This window comes from Protopterus annectens, chromosome 3.part1 (genome assembly GCF_019279795.1).
Source record: "Protopterus annectens isolate FY-2018-M chromosome 3.part1, PAN1.0, whole genome shotgun sequence".
NCBI classification, from domain to species: Eukaryota; Metazoa; Chordata; order Ceratodontiformes; family Protopteridae; genus Protopterus; species Protopterus annectens.
The window spans coordinates 990801772-990819917 of NC_056732.1; the positions used below are offsets into that span (position 1 = coordinate 990801772).

General features: G+C 39.9%; 1 protein-coding gene across 2 annotated transcripts in view; it reads right to left on the reverse strand.

The window, feature by feature from the left end:
- The window catches only part of SULF1 (sulfatase 1), a 492521-nt gene that overhangs the window by 250346 nt on the left and 224029 nt on the right, over window positions 1–18146 (reverse strand). For both annotated transcript variants that reach the window (XM_044067158.1, XM_044067159.1), the window contains exon 10: window positions 5728–5848. In XM_044067158.1, coding sequence (XP_043923093.1) covers window positions 5728–5848 — 121 coding nt within the window. The remainder of the gene's footprint in view (window positions 1–5727; window positions 5849–18146) is intronic.

The window sequence follows — 18146 nt, forward strand, 5'->3', positions numbered from 1 at the left end:
ACACACACACAGAGAGGGACAGGGACACAGAGAGAGAGTGAGAGAGAGTCAGAGAGAGAAAAACAGAGAGAGAGAGAGAAAGAAAGAGACAGAAAGAGAGAGAGTCCAGCCCCAGGTCTGAAGTGTGCTCTTACGGGAAATTGTGCTTGCGTGCAGAGAGCTGCACCTGAAAATACTGTGTGTATCCATTTTTGTTCCTAGTGGCCGTCCCCTCACCGAGGTCAGTTTTGGGGACTGAGGCTCCTTGATTACTAGGCCCAGAGTAGGGACAGTCGCACCTTTTTCTCTTTTACACCTCTTTGCCATATCCCAAAATTTGTTGTATTTATATTTAAACATTTTTTCAACTAAGCTTTTATTTTTTTCATTTATCCAAGTTAACACTTTATATAAATTTAGTGAAGCACATACCACTGGGTTAATTAATCATAAACATTCTTTATTATATACAACATTCCTCTTTTTACTGGAATTAGTCTAGATCCCCATATACATGAAAAAAATTATTTGTGACAATTCCTTTTCAAATACTGTTGGTATCATAAATACACATGCTAAATGTGCTATTTTTCCCCATTAAAACTGAGTTTATCATTTAGGAAAAAAGGGTCATTTGATAAACTACACGTTTTCCACAAAAATATTCTTTTAACTTTTTTTCTCATTGAATTCTACTTATATTCTTGTTCTCAAATGTTACTCAAGACAGAGATTTAATTCATTGTAAAATATATCTCCCCGATCATAACCACATCTCCTAATCCTTTACTTATTGCTTCTAAACATTCATTTAAATAAAACATTACTTGTTTTATCCATGCCTTGTTTTTTTTTTGCAGTTGCTATCATAGCACCTGCATAAGTTAACAAAACTAGAATTCTTAACCTCTCAGGCATCACATAACCTGCTTTCTACATTTTATAATTTACTTAACATAGAATCCCATTCATAATTAAAGCAAAGAATATACAGCTCGCTGGACATCCCTATCTTACACCTCACTTCAAATGTACTTCTTTACTTAACTAACCATTTACTAAAATGTTTGCTTTATTATTTCTATAAACAAATGTACATCATTTCTTGATTTTCTTCTTTATTTTGTATTCTTTCATTATTTCCTATAAAATGCCTTATTGTATCAGATGCCCTACTAATATCCCCATCATAAGCTTAGCTTTTTCTCTTCTCTTTAAAATATTCACAATCTCTGAAACTATAATTAATAATTCTCTATATCCCTTTTCCAGAACACTTTTCATATTTGTTTCAAATCTCTTCTGTATTAGTATTGAACAAAAATAACATTTTTATGAAAGTATCAGCCTCCAGTTTTGCATTACAGTTTCTCTTTTCCACTACAGAGTTCTTTATAAATGAAACCTTAATTTAACCATGCATTCAAAATCTTTAAGAAATATTTTTTGCCATTCCATTAAATTTTATACATTTCATATCCTACTCCATCTGGTCCTACAGCAGATTCTATATTCACTTGCCCTAATACCTTATCTAGCTCATGTAGCAAAATCTTTTTCAAATTCTTTTTTCTGAAAACCTTACTTCCCATATTGTCTTCAACGTATTTTTTTCTGAAAACCTGACTTCCCATATTGTCTTCAACGTATTTTTTTCTTTAAACATGTCTTGTGCATATTCTACTACTATACTCAATTTTTTCCTGTGTTCTATTTTTCGTTTCTTTCATTAAACTACTTTCTTTTACTATTCGGCTTAAATATGCCAATACTAATACTCATTTTCCTTGCAGAAAATATCTTTGCTTAAATAAATCTTTTAAATAGAAAAAAATCAAGAGAAATTATTTTATCTATCAAAATACTCTCGATCATTATTTTCTAAGTATTTTGATGCTTCTTTATGTGCTCTTATACTTTTCTTTATTCACTTTTCTTATATCATTCTGCCATTGTAAATTGTTTGTTTGTGTCTTTCAGCTTTTCCCGGTTAGGGGTCGCCACAGCAGAACTCCCGTCCGCTAATGATTGGCAGTAGATTTTTACATATTGGCTTGCCGGGCCTAACGCACAACCTTCAACGAAGGAATGCCCATTCACGCATGTCACCACACAGAAGACACTCTAACTGAGAATCGAACGGGATTCTGCCATTGTAAATAATATTTAATCTTAAAAACACCCACCATTCAGATAAACTTATAGAATGTTCTCAGCTGCATTTCCCTCTTCATGCCATGTTTTTTTCATTTATATTCTTTTGCCTATTTTTATATATACCTTTTCCTTCATCTCTACCAATATTGCTAGATGATAAAGAAAAAGAAAAAAAAAACGGTTTTAAGTGTTTCTCCTTTCCCTACATTTAATTCTTCTGACATTACAAAATCTATTTCAGTTCTGTGAATGCCGCTTAAGTCCATAAATCTTTATTCAAAGTATTAATTTACCACATCTTATAACTCTTAACATTTTTCTTACACAGTTTCCTTTCTTTTTACATTTTACTCTTAAATCACAATAAAAATCTCCAGTCACTATAACATTCATATTTATCAATACAATCTCTTCTTCCTTTTCTTTCGGCTTTTCCCGGTTAGGGGTCGCCACAGCGGATCACCTGTCTGCTCATGATTGGCAGTGTAGTTTTACAGTGTTGAGTTGCCAGACCAGCACCCAACCTTCCACAGAAGGCACACACACACACACACACACACACACACACACACACACACACACACACACCTAGGGCCAATTTAGAGTGCCCAATCCACCTACAGCATGCCTTTGGTATGTGGGAGGAAACCGGAACACCCGGAGGAAACCCACGTGACCACAGGGAGGACATGCAGACTCCGCACAGAAGGCATCCCAGCCAAGGTTTGAACTGGAGAACCTATTGCTGTGAGGCCACACTAACCGCTGCACCACCGTGGCCGCCCATTTATCAATACAATCTAAATCTGGTGAAATAAACTCTTTCTTTACAAGAAACATAAGCATATAATGCCATATTTCTATACATTCATTCTTAACATTTTAACTTCACAGTAGTTAATCTTCCCGTTCTTACTAAAGTTGTATCTAAAACTTTTACTGTATATTTTATAAAATATTTGTATTCCAGAACACTTATTTCCCAAATTATCATACCCCCCCCAAATTTCTTGTTTGCAATCTTTCTTCATTTATGAATCTCATACCTTCTAAAACAATTAAATCTACATCAAATTTATTACACCATTCCAAAACTCCTATCCTTCTTACTATGTTTTTAATACCATTCACAGAAAGTCATCTAAAATTATTACTTTCCCTTTTTCTTAACTTTCTATAAATTATAGTTTTATTTTATTTTTACCCATTTCCTATTTTTTTTTATACTTATCCCTTTAAATTTTCTTTTCCTATATTTTACCAATAGATTTTCCTTTTATTACTTCCCAATTGATATCTTCCTCATCACTTATTTCAGAACCTTCCTCCATTACTTTGTATCTTCTTTAATTAGTTTATCTTCTATTTCTCCCATTTCTGTTTCTTTTCTTTGTTCTATTTCTCCCACTTCTCTTTTCTTTGTTCTTTCTTTTTCCTTCACTCTCATTTTAAATTGTAGAATCCATCCATAAATACTCAGTGTTGTTACAGCCATAACATTTCAGTTCACATTTTCTTGCGTCATGACCTAGTTCCCACAGATATAACATTTCTTTCTGTCAGTTATTTTATCAAATGTCCTTTTCCACAAAAAATTGTTTGGGTTAGCCATAGTATTTTACCACAGCCTTATTTCTTTCAGCATTTATCATACTTCTATCTTTAGCACAACATTACATTCCTATCCACTAGTCCATTTTGTCATAAACCTTTGCAATGTCTAGTACTTCCTTACATAAACATTTCAAATGTCCTTTTAAAAAAATTCTTTCTACTTCTGTCCAAAATTGCACATGAATCTTCTTTGTGTCCCTGTTAAATATTATTATATACACTTTCTAAGGATTACAGTTCTTTTTTTATATTTCCCAAGGAAATATTCCATTGCAAAAGCATTTTCAAATATATCACAAAATGTCTCTGCAAGAAAAAAAGTTTTTGCCTCCTGGGGTTCGATACCCAAAGAAATTACCAAGTTGTCCCAACCTTCATACCAATCCAGTTATTTTTCTTTATTCTGAATCCTCACATTCTCTACTGCTTTTTTTCTGTTGCTCCCCTGGTACCTTCTTTCACTTTTTCTGCATAGCATATTTTTTTTTCACCATTATTTTTCAGGATAGACTACTTTATATCTCTTTGTATTTTATCTATGTCACCCCAGGAAACATCTCCTTCCTGGCTCATTCTGTAACATTTCTTTCAGTATATCATTTCGCAACCCTCCCAACTGGAGGGTTGCACAAGACTTGAATGTCAACTCCTCTTTTTTTGGTTTCAGCAAACAAGTTTTGATGAAAAACAACTTCAGAATCCTCCACAATCTTACTGGTACTCTCCCACAGCACTGGTGTTTGCCTCTTTGCTTTCCTCCATCTTCACCACACCATGCACCATCCTCTTAGCTGCCTCTTTGCCTTCCATCTTCACCACATCGCACACCATCCTCCTAACTGCCACTGTGCTAGGAACTGGATGGGTGTGTTTCACTTGTCTGCTCCAGAGCTACAAGTTGGGGAAGTTTCATAATGCCAAGGCCAAATTTCCCCTAGTTGAATAAATACAACCTCAGGTGTCTCCTGAAAAGGAGGCTACTAGTAAAGTGGGAATGACTTGGTAGAGGGATAAATAAAATACAATAAATAAAAATCAGTGATCTGGACCTCAAGACTGTGCCATTGGTTTCTGATGCAATGAACATTGAGGAGCCACACAAAATGCACTTTATATTATTAACTATACTTTTTATGCAGTGATCAAAGGAATTTTATAATGTTACAAATCAGAATGACCTAAGAAATGTGGATTTTGTAGTTGTGCATGCACCGACTGCTGGAGATCGAAATCAGGGGAACTTGAAATAGCTTCTAAATGTGTACCCTCAACAGATTACCAATGTATATGCCCTAGTGTAGTGTGCCCTTTAAAGTAAGGCTGCTTTTTTTTTTTGGTACAAAAGTCACTAGTGAAGCCATAGCTAGAATGGTTTACAGTTCTTGAAGTTTTACATTGACAGGGAAATCTGGCTGCTATGTAGTGTGTAAGGAAGAGCCACTGGGATGTTCAGGAAGATGGATTGTGGGTAGAAGCTCTACTATAAATGAAGGCTAAACAGATGCTCTGGTATGTATGCCATAGAAGGAACTTTGTCAGGAATATGGTGAAATTAAGGGGAAAAGATGCAATAAAGGATATTTGGGACTCTTCCAGATGGGACGTATGAAAATTAAATGGAAAAACACATGGAATGCAGGATGATAAATGGATTTAGGGAAGTTTGAATTATATGGAAGATGGGGGTGGTAGAAAATCTTGGCTAAAAAGTGCTATGACTTAATGATAAAAAACTAACAATTTTTTTCCATCAAGTTAGCTACTATATACAAACATTTGCAATAATTTTGCCTAGCTGCTTGGCACGGCTTTGATACAATCTTTTTAAAAGCACTCTGCTTTGAAAAATATTTGCAAGAAAGTTATATGCATTGCCATGATTTGTACTCACAAGCCTATGATCCTAGATCACAATTCTCATGAACACCATCCTTCCTTGAATAAATTAGCACATAGACTGAACATATCTGTACCCACCTGACCAGTTTGCTCACAGGCTGTCTGGTACCGTGCTTGCTGGCACAGTTCTCGAACACGCTCATATTTAGGTAGATGGTTAGTGTGCTGGACGTTTTCCTCCTTGTTGCGTATAAATTTCCTTAAAACACAAAAAAATTGAAGCGTTAGAGCAAGAAGTAACACTTACTGTGAATTCATCCCTATCAGCAACTGAGGGACTGCAGCAATAGGACAAAAGGTAAATGTTAACATCAGATAGACAGTATTTGCTATTGAATGGAGTGATTATACCCCACAAGGGCCTTCTAACAAAATGATACTGCCAGCAGACATTCATTTGCACCAGAACACTCGGGGATCGAAACAATAACACTACAGCTTCACCATGCTTCTAATCATTTACAAGCTTTGCGAACACAGTACTGCTGCTCAGCAGTTTAGTTTGATAGCCAATCACTTGTCAGCAGTGTGCTAGTATGCAATTACTGCACCTGCTCATCTACTGCTTATCTACTGACAGTACATTAGGATTTATAAATCACCAAGCTCTCACACTCATGTTCATTAATTAAGATGACTTGAGAAATCAGGAGTTATTAGTTTACTGATGCCAGATACACCACAGAAAGGGAGAAGTGAAAGTTCTCTTTCCCAATGGTTAACAGACACTTTTTAGAGTAAGAAAATCTCACTGTGCAGTTCAGATGCTTAGACCAATATATAAAGTGTGTGTGTGTGTGTGTGTGTGTGTGTGTGTGTGTGTGTGTGTGTGTGTGTGTGTGTGTGTGTGTGTGTGTGTGCAAGCATGAACACTTTTACAACAAACCATTAACTGCCATAGAAGTCCCTTTCTGAAGGATAAAAAAAAAAAAAAAAAGCTTTCATCATTTAGTCTGACACTTAACATGAGAATAAATTACAGAAAATATACATGTGCTAGAAGAGTAGCAAAATCTAGAAAATGGAAACTAAAGGCTAATTACTTTAAGATTTCACTCTTTTGTATATAGTGTATAGGACAGTGTCGGTGGCACAACAGGTAACACACTTGCCTTTGGTGCTGGAAGACTAGAAGGCAGTGGGCTCTATTCTCACGCCAGGTGATTAAATTGATGATACTGGTATGTTATCTTGCTAGGTATTTCAAGCAATTGGAATGACTCCTGCAGTTTCTACTTAAAGATCACAGACTTAAAACAAGAGTCACCATGAGAGGCTTGAAACACTTTCCCTTTATTCAGTGTCCTGTAGACTCCTTAAGGGCAATATATGCCTTGTATTTTGGGCCATTAGGGATCCAGTAGTCAGAGATCTCTTAAATCTCCACAAATCAAAAGCAGTCCCATTAACACTAGAACCAATGATCTAAACCTGCTTCAGCAAATAAAACACAGTGGAGACAAAGATTTTTCAGGCAATGCTTAAATGGAACAAGCTTCCACTTCAAATTAGACAATGCGACATACTATCCACAACAATAATAAGAAAAACATTGACAACTGAATGGATATTGAAAAATTCAGTCTTGATATAAATGCTCTGTTCTTCCTTGAAAAAGGAGGCAAGATCTAAGGGGGCTACAGACAGGGGGTAAATGGCCACAGGGTTCAGCTGCTGTGAACGTTCTACAATTAGGATTACAAGTCTGTTTTTGGTTTGTCAGTGGAGGCAAGTGGTATCCTCTAGCAAAGTCCTGCACTGCAAAAGAAAAAAAAAAGTTGTGTACTTACAGTAACATTCCATCTTGTTGTCCATTTTCATTCAACTCCTGCAGATCCAATCCTCAAATCTGACTTGGTGGTTACTAAAGCTCGTGGCCACCAAAAAGTTCGAGCTCCTCCCCTGCCTGTACCAACTCCCGACATACCTCAGATCTTGTCTGCTGTTTAGTAGAAAAAACTACAACTTTTCCTGACAAAGGCTATTATCTGGAGCTCAATATCAAGGACAGTGGTGTCCTTATCTCTCGTTTTACTAGAAATTCATTATGAAAGGATTGGGGGTAGGGGGGCGGGAAGTTGAGAAGAATGTAAATGGACAACACAGATGGAATGTTATGGTAAGTACATAACTATCTGATGATGTCAATTTTCATTCTGTCCTCAACTGTTGGGACAGAGTCCCAGCTACCCAAAATCCTGGGTAGACTCCAAGGAAGGATTTTCCTGAGCACAGTTGAGTCAAAGACTACTCTTCCCCTCTAGACCAGATCCAATTTGCAATTTGGAATGAGTGACAAAGGATTTGCCCAAGTTGCAGCCACACATACATCATCTATGGAAGCTCCAGAAAGGAACACTGAAGTTGCCATGGACCTTGTTTTTGGCAAGGTTAGACCAAACTTGTTACTAATGAATGATATGCAGTTAGCCATCCCATCTAGCTAAAATTCCCTTTGCAACTGCTTTGCCCAGTTTAGAATCTGCAAAAGACAAATACTTATTATGTCTTCCTAATTTCTTTTGTCCTACATAAGTAAACATGTAATTGTCTGTGAACATCTAAAAAATGCAACATATATTCACATTTTTTTCCAAATTTAGGGAAGAAAACTGGCAAATGAATGGACTGATAGTGGATTTTGACACCACCTTAGGAAGGAAAGCAGCATCTCTACATAATGTAACTCTATCCTTATGAAAGACTAAGTAGGGAAGTTTACCAGATAATGCTCGAAGTTCTGAAATTCTTCTAGTGGACGTGATGGCCACTAAAAAGACAGTTTTCCAGGTCAGGAACTTAAGATCACATTTAGCTCCTGGTTCAAAGGGAGAATGAATTAAGGCCTACAGTAACAAGTTCAAATCCTATGGTAGAGTAGGATCTTTATATGGGGATCTCAGCAGGGTTGTGCCTCTCAAAAATACTTTATAATGTTTGTTGGAAGTCGGAAAGGAATTCTGAAATCCAATATGAAAATTAGAGATTACTGCTAACCGAGCTTTAACTGTTGGAGAGAGCTCCCTCATTAGAAACTGTTGTCAAAGAATTCAAGTATGCTATGTACAGGATCCGAGAAGGGGTCAGGGCATTTTTGTTGTACCCAGCAAACAAACCCTTTCCATTTACTTGTAGTTTTCTTGTAGGTGGCTTAATGGAAGATAAAACAATATGACAGACGGGAGAAGAGAGCATCAGTTGTTTGGTTATTAACAGAATTGGAGAAAGCACGCTGTCAGCTTAAGGTTTAAGATATCCTGATGAATCACACCTGTTGGGCGAGACATTAGGTCTAGCATCAGACCCATAATTCAAGGCTGGTAAAGCAGATGAGGCCATAGGAAGGGGAAAGTGTCATTCTAAGGGGATCCAGTATCTGTCGGCCTGGGACAACATGGTCGACAGACCACGATGCTTTGCCAGAGATGGCCTACACTTCTCACCCCTGGGATTTGGATACTGGAAAAGGCTCTTGCCGCCCCTATAGTGCCTTTTTTAGGCAAGGTTCAAATGACAAATTCACCACCATAACAGGAACAGGCAAGCAAAAACGGAGGGTAATGCTACTCAATGCTAGAAGTCTAAATCTCAAAATGCACTCACTCGAGGCACTCCTTAAAATGGAGAACATTGATGTCTGTGCAGTGACTGAGGCCTGGTTCAAGGCTCCAGAGAGCACCCCTGCATTACCAGGCTATAACTCATACCACACTTTTCGTCCACCTAACCTGGACCAGAACACCAAAGGTGGAGGTGTTTTCATATTCATTAAGGATATCCACATCTCCAGGCTAGTTGCTAAGCATAATGCAGCCGAGGTTATCCAAGTGCAACTAACTGGGGAAAACTGCAATCCAAATTGTAGCTTGCTACAGATCCCCCACCATGCCCCAGGATTCCCACTCCTCTTTTCTTGATATACTGGAAAATATTAGGGTTCAAACACCCTAATATTGGGTGATTTCAACTACCCCACCATTAACTGGCAAAACTACTCATGTACCAACACCTACACTCAGCTCTTTCTGGAATTCATAAATTCCAATGCCCTGGATCAACTTATCCACACTCCCACCAGTGGCAACAATATCCTAGACCTAGTCATTAACAACATGAGTGACCGGTGTTCCACACCTGAAGTCAACTCCTCTTTGGTCAGATCCGACCATAAGCTAATCACCATAGATATCCACATCCTATTTCTCCAAAGCCAACTTCATGCTTCTTAAGACAGAAGTGGTGAACTTCATGACACCCAAGCAGATGGACAATACAGTTATGACTGCTGAATCCTACACAAATGCACTCTATAAGCACTTACACTAGTGCATGGATTGTGCTATCCCAAACAGAGCCAAGACGCTATCCTCCAAAAAAAAAGGAAGCTAATCTGGTTGTCCCCTGCCATAAACAAACTCTACAACAGAAGGAAGAAATTGTTGCAAAAGAGTAAAATCCCATGTGTGGAGGAGCTCCCTGGTCAGCCTCAGCAAGAAGCTGAGATCCTTTATAAGATCCTCCAAAGCTAGCTGTGAAAACAAGATTGCCACTGATTCTAAGGATAACCACAAAGCATTCTATAGCTATGTCAAGAATCTCAATAGCAACACCCAGATCTGCTCTGAGTTACAGCACAATGGCACAGAAATTACAGAACCAACTGATATTGCCAACATCCTGGCAGATAGGTTCAGTACTAACTTTACTCCCCTCTCATCCCCTAAAGGGCCCATATCTATACAGGAAGAATGCAGAGTCCCTGTAATCACAACTTCACAGGTAAAAGCAGCACTGTCTAAAGCCAAAAACACAGCATCCATGAGACCAAACAACATCCCAGGCTGCATTTTACATGAACTTCAGAACGAACTGGCTCCCCACCTAAGCACCATGTTCAATCATAGCCTCACGTCAGGCTTTGTGCCCACTGAATGGCGCACAGCAACAGTTATCCCACTCCACAAAGGGGAACCACCACTGATCCTGGGAACTATTGCCCTATCAGCCTACCGAGCCTGGTCTGCAAGGCCATGGAACGTATCATCATGGAATTCATAAACAAACACATTGGTAACCTCCAAACACTGGACCCCACCCAGTTTGGGTTTGTGAAAAGCAGATCTTGCCTCCTGATCCTGGTCAACTTCTTTGAGGAAGTCCACAAAGCCATAGACGAGGGTAAGGTGGTTCACACAGCCTATCTTGACCTGCCAAGGCTTTCAACACCATCCCCCATTCTGGAATTATAGCTAAACTCACTAAACTAGGTATAAATCCCCATGTCACAAGATGGGTTGCCAACTGGCTCACTGACCGAACCCACACTGTAAAAGTTGCAGACTCCAAATCTGACCAACCAGTAACAAGTGGAGTACCACAGGGTTTAGTCCTGGGACCTCTCCTATTTGGTATCTACTTCACTGAAGTACAGGCTAACACAGAAGGCCTTTGGCTAATGAAGTTCACAGATGACTGCAAACTAGGAGCTACAGTTGAGTCCCCAAATGATGTGGACATCCTACAGAAGGGCCTCACTGAGACAGATGCCTGGTGTCAGAGCCATGGCCTTAAGTTCAATGCCAAAAAGTGCATGGTTATCCCCCTTTGGTAAAAACTCTGTACCCATGAACTACCACATAGGCAGCAGTCTTCTCAACACTGAATGTGTGATGAGAGACCTTGGGACCCAGGTGGACAGTAGTCTCTCCTTTGATAATCACATTGTCACAGTAGTCAGGAAATCCTTCTACATGGCACACCTCATCACAAAAGGGTTCTCATCCCAGAAAAAAAAAGGTCATTGTTTCCCTCTGTTCTACACTCAGATCCATTATAGAGTATAATGCCCCTTTTGGAATGTACCTCACAAGACATCTATAGCAGCTGGAAAGGCTACAGAAGTACCTCACAAAGAGAATTACTGGCCTCAAACAGATGCCCTACACTGACAGTCTCAAAACACTCCAGCTTTACTCTGTAGCATATCACCTACTCCGAGGTGATCTCTGCCTAACATATAAAGCCATGTCAAACCCACAGCTATTAGACATGCTACACCTAAAGAAATCCCAATCCCTTTGAGCTACACGCTCTAGGGACCTAAACCTTGTCACCACAATAAACAGGACTTGCTGGAGGGATAGATTCCTGTCCCAGAGACTTCTCATACTCTGGAACAAGCTGCCCGTCTATGGTCAAGCAAAGTTCCTCATTAACACTCAAGAAAAATCTTGATGAGTGGATGGGAAATAGGAAATACAACCCAGGGATCACTTCTGTGGCTCTGCTCGACAGGGGCACAGGAAATTAACCTTCTTGGGTTGGTGTAAGCCAGGGAACTTTTCTGGCTAGGCTTACTTTGGCCCTTGGGCAGATAGCCTAGTACCTACCTATGAACAAATCTGTTGAGGCCAGTAAGGTGCAATGAGGATGACTTTGCTCTTCAACCTGGTAGCTTTCTGCAGAAAGTTTGGAATTAGGGGAATTGATGGGCAAGCATAAACTAGACTAGGGGGATAATCATGGAGTAGAGCATCCCTCGGTGATTCCCAGAGAGGGAAATCAGGGCAAACTAGCTGCTGCATTTGCTGTTTAGGGGAGAAGCAAAAATATCGCAGCAAGGCTGGCCCTATTGACAGAAAATCATTTGTCACTTTCATATTGAGAGACCACTAGTGAGGTAGTAGTATGGACCTGCTCAATTTGTTAGCTACCACACTGGATGTCCCCGGAATGCACATTGCTATTAAAAAAAGTAGGTGGATGAGATCACTCCTTGCCACCCTCTGAGTGCTTCTCGACATAAGAGGTAAGATCTGGTTCCTCCTTGTTTGTTGATGTACCAAACTACTGACATTATCTGTCTGAATTGCAATTGTCCCCAAAGGAAGGGCTGCAATGCTAAGAGCACTGCTCTCAACTCTAGGACACTGATATGCAAATTGGCCTCTCTGGGGGACCAAGTGCCTTGGACGGTTTTCCCCAGGAAGTGACCCCTCCATCTAATCTGAGAAGCGTACATGGTCACTATGGCCTTGGGTTGAGGGAAAATGAAAGAACCACCTTGTAGAACCTGATCTGACTGAATCCACCAGCAGAGGTATCTTATGTATACCCAAGTGATTCTTATTTGTGCTGAAATGCATTGATAAAGAATCGACCACTGTGTTGCTAGCATCCATTGAAGTATTCTCATATGAAGTCTTTCTAGAGAACCAAGTTTATGACAGCTGACATTGACCCAAGGCTTGAAGGAACAATTGGGCTGAAAATGTTGTTATTGCAAATTATCTTCCTGACCTGGAATCGGATAGTCTGCACTCTTGAGAGAGGAAGAGAAGCTGTCACTGATGATGTATTGAAGTGGTAGAACAAAGAATCACTGGAACACACAAACTGCTAATCTAGATCAAAATACTATTTCATGATAATGTATTGAAGACTGCCTTTCATTTCCAGCTTGGTGATATTTTTCTTCAGCAAACTTGAAATACAGGTGCTTACATCTCTGAATTAAGTTGTTGGTTATAGCTTTTTGTGCTTGGAGTGTTTTTTTTGGATTTATGTCCAGAGATTAGTTTGTGCACCTGACCAGCTTTTTCATGGAAACGGGGATGGTGTGTTCGCAACAGAATGGCAGTGAAAATCTACATTGTGGACAACGGTTGTTGGGACCTAGAGATACACAGAATCCAGGAATAAGTCTTTACATCAGCCATTGTACAAATGGGACGAATATAGAGCTAAAAGTACAGGAAATCCATTTTCTGTGGTAGGTAAAACCACAGAATTATCTACTGTACCAGCAGTTCAAGAACTGTTTTCCAAAGTAGAAAAACTTGTGTTTAAAGAGACTGCAGTACATTTTAATTTATTGAGTCTGCAGAGATATCAAGAACTTAAAATCACCCCAAGGGGTCTCCATATGGTGAGAAGCCCCTCTACCCCTTTCGACCTGACAGATGAACAAGAACGTTTATTCCATGATAGATGGGTGGCAGCAGCACATCGCTGTAGTATGGAATGGGTATCCATACTGGTGGAACAAGATACACTAAAGAAATCTCTAAATTAGTAGAACAAACTAAATTTATTTGTGGGGATATATTGAAAGACAGCTCAGAAGTGGCACTTGAATCATTTTTTTCCAGTATTAATGAACGTTTGTCATCCTATGAAAAAGAACTTGTAGATAGAAAAAAGAAGAAATTAGAGGGACTTAAGGGATTATGAACATAAACTGGCATTTACCCTTAATTCAAACCAACAAACAAGATGGCAGCGAGTGAGGTTTGCTAAAGAACAGGAAGTCCCACCCCCACAGCCTTTTTATACGTCAGGAGAAAGTGCAGTTTCATCTATGGAAGAGGAAGAGGGAGACAGGGAAGGATACCCACCGTTACCTAATCCACAGAATGGCGAACTGTTCAGAAAGACTTTTCGGAACTATGAGACCAGAAACTAAAAAAACGGGTCAAGGTATGGGCCTGACAACAACCATGGACAAGGTTATGGCCCCTATACCAAACAAGGCAAATGGACGTAATGAAAAGGTACTGTGTTCCTCACAAATGGTAGAGACTTATGTAGTTAATTTGTCGGACTATGTTTTGAACGAAAGTGAAATATCTGTGCTGAACAAAGGTTTAAAGTTTATCCCTACTGTGTTGCCTAGGGTTCATGAAGTTAAAATAGATTTATTTAGACTAGCACGTAAACTACATCGTAAAGACTTTTTCAAAGACAACAGGGAGAATTAAAGTAATTTGCCAAGTGAAGTAACTTTGTTGAGTGAGGAAGATTTTTTTCTCTTGTGAATCAGAAAGTGAATACAATGCTTACTGTTGTCTGGATCTATCACAAATTAAGAGTACTTCAGTTTTTTTGCCTCCTTTTAAAAATGAAATGATACAAAAATTTTATCATGCTATGAATTTTATTGTGGATAAGGAAGTTAATGATTTTTTATGTAGTAAAATGGAATTTAATCTTACTAAAATCGGAATGGGAAACATTACAAAGTCTTAGTAAAAATGATAAACTGGTGTTTAAACCCTCAGATAAAGGGGGTAAATTAGTAATTATGAATTCTCTAGATTATTTAAAGATGTGTAAGGAACATCTAGATAATGAACATATTTACACAAAAATAGATGACATGTTAAGTCTATGAGCAATCAAAAATGGAATATGAAAAGTTAATAAATAAGGGGATTCACTTATGCTATTTTAAGGCTTCAGAGGCTAAAAGTAAACTTTTAAACAAAAATGATAAAATGGCTAGATTTTTCTGTATTCCCAAAATTCATAAAACCAGTAATTTTCCACCAGGTCACCCTATAGTAGAGACTTGGTACTTTTGTTCGTTTTATCGTGATTGCGTTATTAAATTCTCTGAACATTTTCAGCTTGGTGATATTTTTCTTCAGCGAACTTGAAATACAAGTGCTTACATCTCTGAATTGAGTTGTTGGTTATAGCTTTTTGTGCTTGGAGTGGTTTTTTACTCTTATGGATTCCAAGGTTTGAGTTGGTTGTAACTAAGACTTATTGTAATTTATGGTTATCCCCAAAAGAGAACAAATGTGAAGTACCTGATCCCTTGCTCTTTTTAGTAGATGACTGGTTGGACTGGTAATGAGCTAGTCATCTAGAAATGGAAACACTCTGAATTCCTGCGATCTCAAGTGAGCTGCTACCATTGCCATACATTTCGTAAACACCCTGGGGGCTGTAGTGAGGCCAAAGGGCAGTGTTCTGAATGGATAATGACTGGCTCCCAGCTGGAAGTGTAAATACCTTCTAGATTGTCTATTTCTTTTTATATGATAGTATGCATCCTGAAGGTCTATCCAGCACATCCACTCGTCCTTGCCCAGGAAGAGTAGAATGGATGAAACCGTGAGCATCTGAAACTGGTATGTTGAACAGACTTGGTCAAGGTGATGAGATCCAAAATTGGTCTCTGGTCCCGTTTTCTTTGACATTAAAAAGAATCTCGATTCTATCTGGTCTGGTTGAACCTCTTGGATGACTTTTTCTAGCAGCTTTTGTATTTCTAGTGTTGCTGCTTTCCTGTGACTGGATGAAATATCTGGAATTTTGCATATAACCTCCAGAAATAATCCTCTGCATCCAAGTATCTTTTATTACATATTGCCAGGCTCTGTGGTGCAGGGATAGTAGACCTCAGATTGCCTCCAGAGGAGGATAATCAGGCCTCCTTTCAGGAGCACTGATAGGGTCCATCAGAGGACACTCTGGCCCCCTGCTTTTGGGTGTCTCCTCTGCCACGTGTGTGTAGCTGTCCATTAGTTCCCACATGGGGCAGAAGAGGGAACTCTATCTCCACATGTGTCCTGAGAAGGACCCTGGACTTACTGAGCCACATGTTCTGACCATCTCATTGATTCCCAGGAAAGGCTCTTTAAGAGACTGAAAAATGTATGCCCACTGGAGAGAAGGTCTTTCCATCTTTTTCACACATGTAGAGTGCATCCTTCACATCTAGGTCAAACAACTAACTACCCTCAAAGGGTGCACTGATGAACAAGGACTTCAAAGGCCCCCAAGAGCATCCAGGCATACCTCAATGGATATTCCTGAACCTGCTGCCCTTGAGGCACCTTTGGCTGCATGTGAGAGAAGACTCATGGATGAATTTGAAATAGGTTTGGAGGGTAGCCAACTGAGAGGCCTCAGACGATTAAGCCTCTGCAGTAATGGTCTTGGAATGGGATTTTGAAAGTTCCTTGGTGGTGTCCCTTTTTAGTCTAGTAAAATTTGCCAAATAGTTCAGTGACCTAAGGGCAAAGGTCACCGATGCATACATACACTTCCCAAATCTGTCCATTGCCCTTGACTCCCTGTCAGAGGGATGAACAGGTGAACTTTATTCAGCAAGTTCCTTCTTAGTGGCTGTCGCCATGACCATGGCATCCATGGGCACCCCCTTCCCAGCAGGTGGAGCCATCTGGCCTCTTAGGGATTGGCTCAGAGTTAGTTCTTTCCACACCCACCTAGAGACCACATCAATGAGCTCATCGGTGGATGGAGTAACCCAGAAGGTAGACGGCCCAGCTCCAAAGGCCTCCAGAAATACTGATTCCTCTGGTGAAAGGTTGATGGAGGACCAGCCACCTCTCTGCTTAAGAACCTCAAGGCAGTCTCCAAATGAGACTTCTTCTGGAGGTGATCATGGGGACCCTTCTCCCTCATCAAAATCAGACTCTCTGCAAGAGTCAGTCATTCAGGATACTAAGTGCCTCCTTTTACACTTCCTCATCCTAGGGACTTAGTGTGATGTTCCGGTGAAGTGTCATAACAGACTGTAAAACCCTACTGGGTGGTCTGCAGGCCTTGACCAGACTATCCCTGTGGCACAGTATGATGTGGCTCTAAGCGCAGAGACATTTGGGAACCAGAATGGAGATCCAAGGGGGGTGAGGTCCATCTGTCCTGTCAGAGCAGAAAGCATTCTCTTCACTACCGCAAAGGCAGATCACTTCAGAGAGAAGGAAGACATCAGTTCCAAGATGGCAGGGTTCTGGGCCATTGCCCCTCTCTGCCCCAAAAAGCATTCTCCAGAGGAGGAAGTCGGAACCAAGCTATCCAATGCCAAAGCTCCAAGGGGCAGAGATGGCTCTGAAAACCTCAGAGAATCTCCACAGCCTTGGATTTGACAAGGCCGCTTCGGCCCAGAGAGATGGCAGGGTTCTGGGCCATTGCCCCTCTCTGCCCCAAAAAGCATTCTCCAGAGGAGGAAGTCGGAACCAAGCTATCCAATGCCAAAGCTCCAAGGGCAGAGATGGCTCTGAAAACCTCAGAGAATCTCCACAGCCTTGGATTTGACAAGGCCGCTTTGGCCCAGAGAGTCATCAAAATCCAAAGATGTCACAGCCGGTACACTCAGAGAAAGCTTTGGATCCAAAGATAAAGGTATCTTCAGATCACCTGGAAAAGTTTGGATCCAGGGATTCTGAAGTAACCAGATGGATCAGAAAAGGAGAAAGTAGTTGTGGTGTGGTAGATGTACAGGCTTCTTGACCCTACTGGGTAGGAGCCATAAGAACTCCCATCTACATCTGCACCAAAAGGAACCTCCTCATCATTCTGTCCACATCTTCCTCAAACTCCTAGAAGAATGAGTTGAGGCAAAGTACAATGACTAGAAATAACATCTTTCCAAAAAAGGAGAGGAAACGCTGGAAGGTACTGGGGGTCTAATGTTGGAGGGTATTTTGTTCTATATAGGATCTTCAGATAGGAAGAACTTGGATCCAATATTACTTGGTCAGATCTGAAGGAGAGTGGATCTAAACAGGTTTCGGATCCAGTCTTGGCTTTTTCTTTGTTGGGTGTGAAGACAGAGTAGAGGGACTTGGAGACTTAGTCAAAGGTTCATTAGTTTTTCTTTTGGGGGACTGAGCCCCAGAAATACCTTCAACAAAGTTAGAGGAAGCAAACCCTTTAAAATTACTTTATTCTTCCGGTCAGCT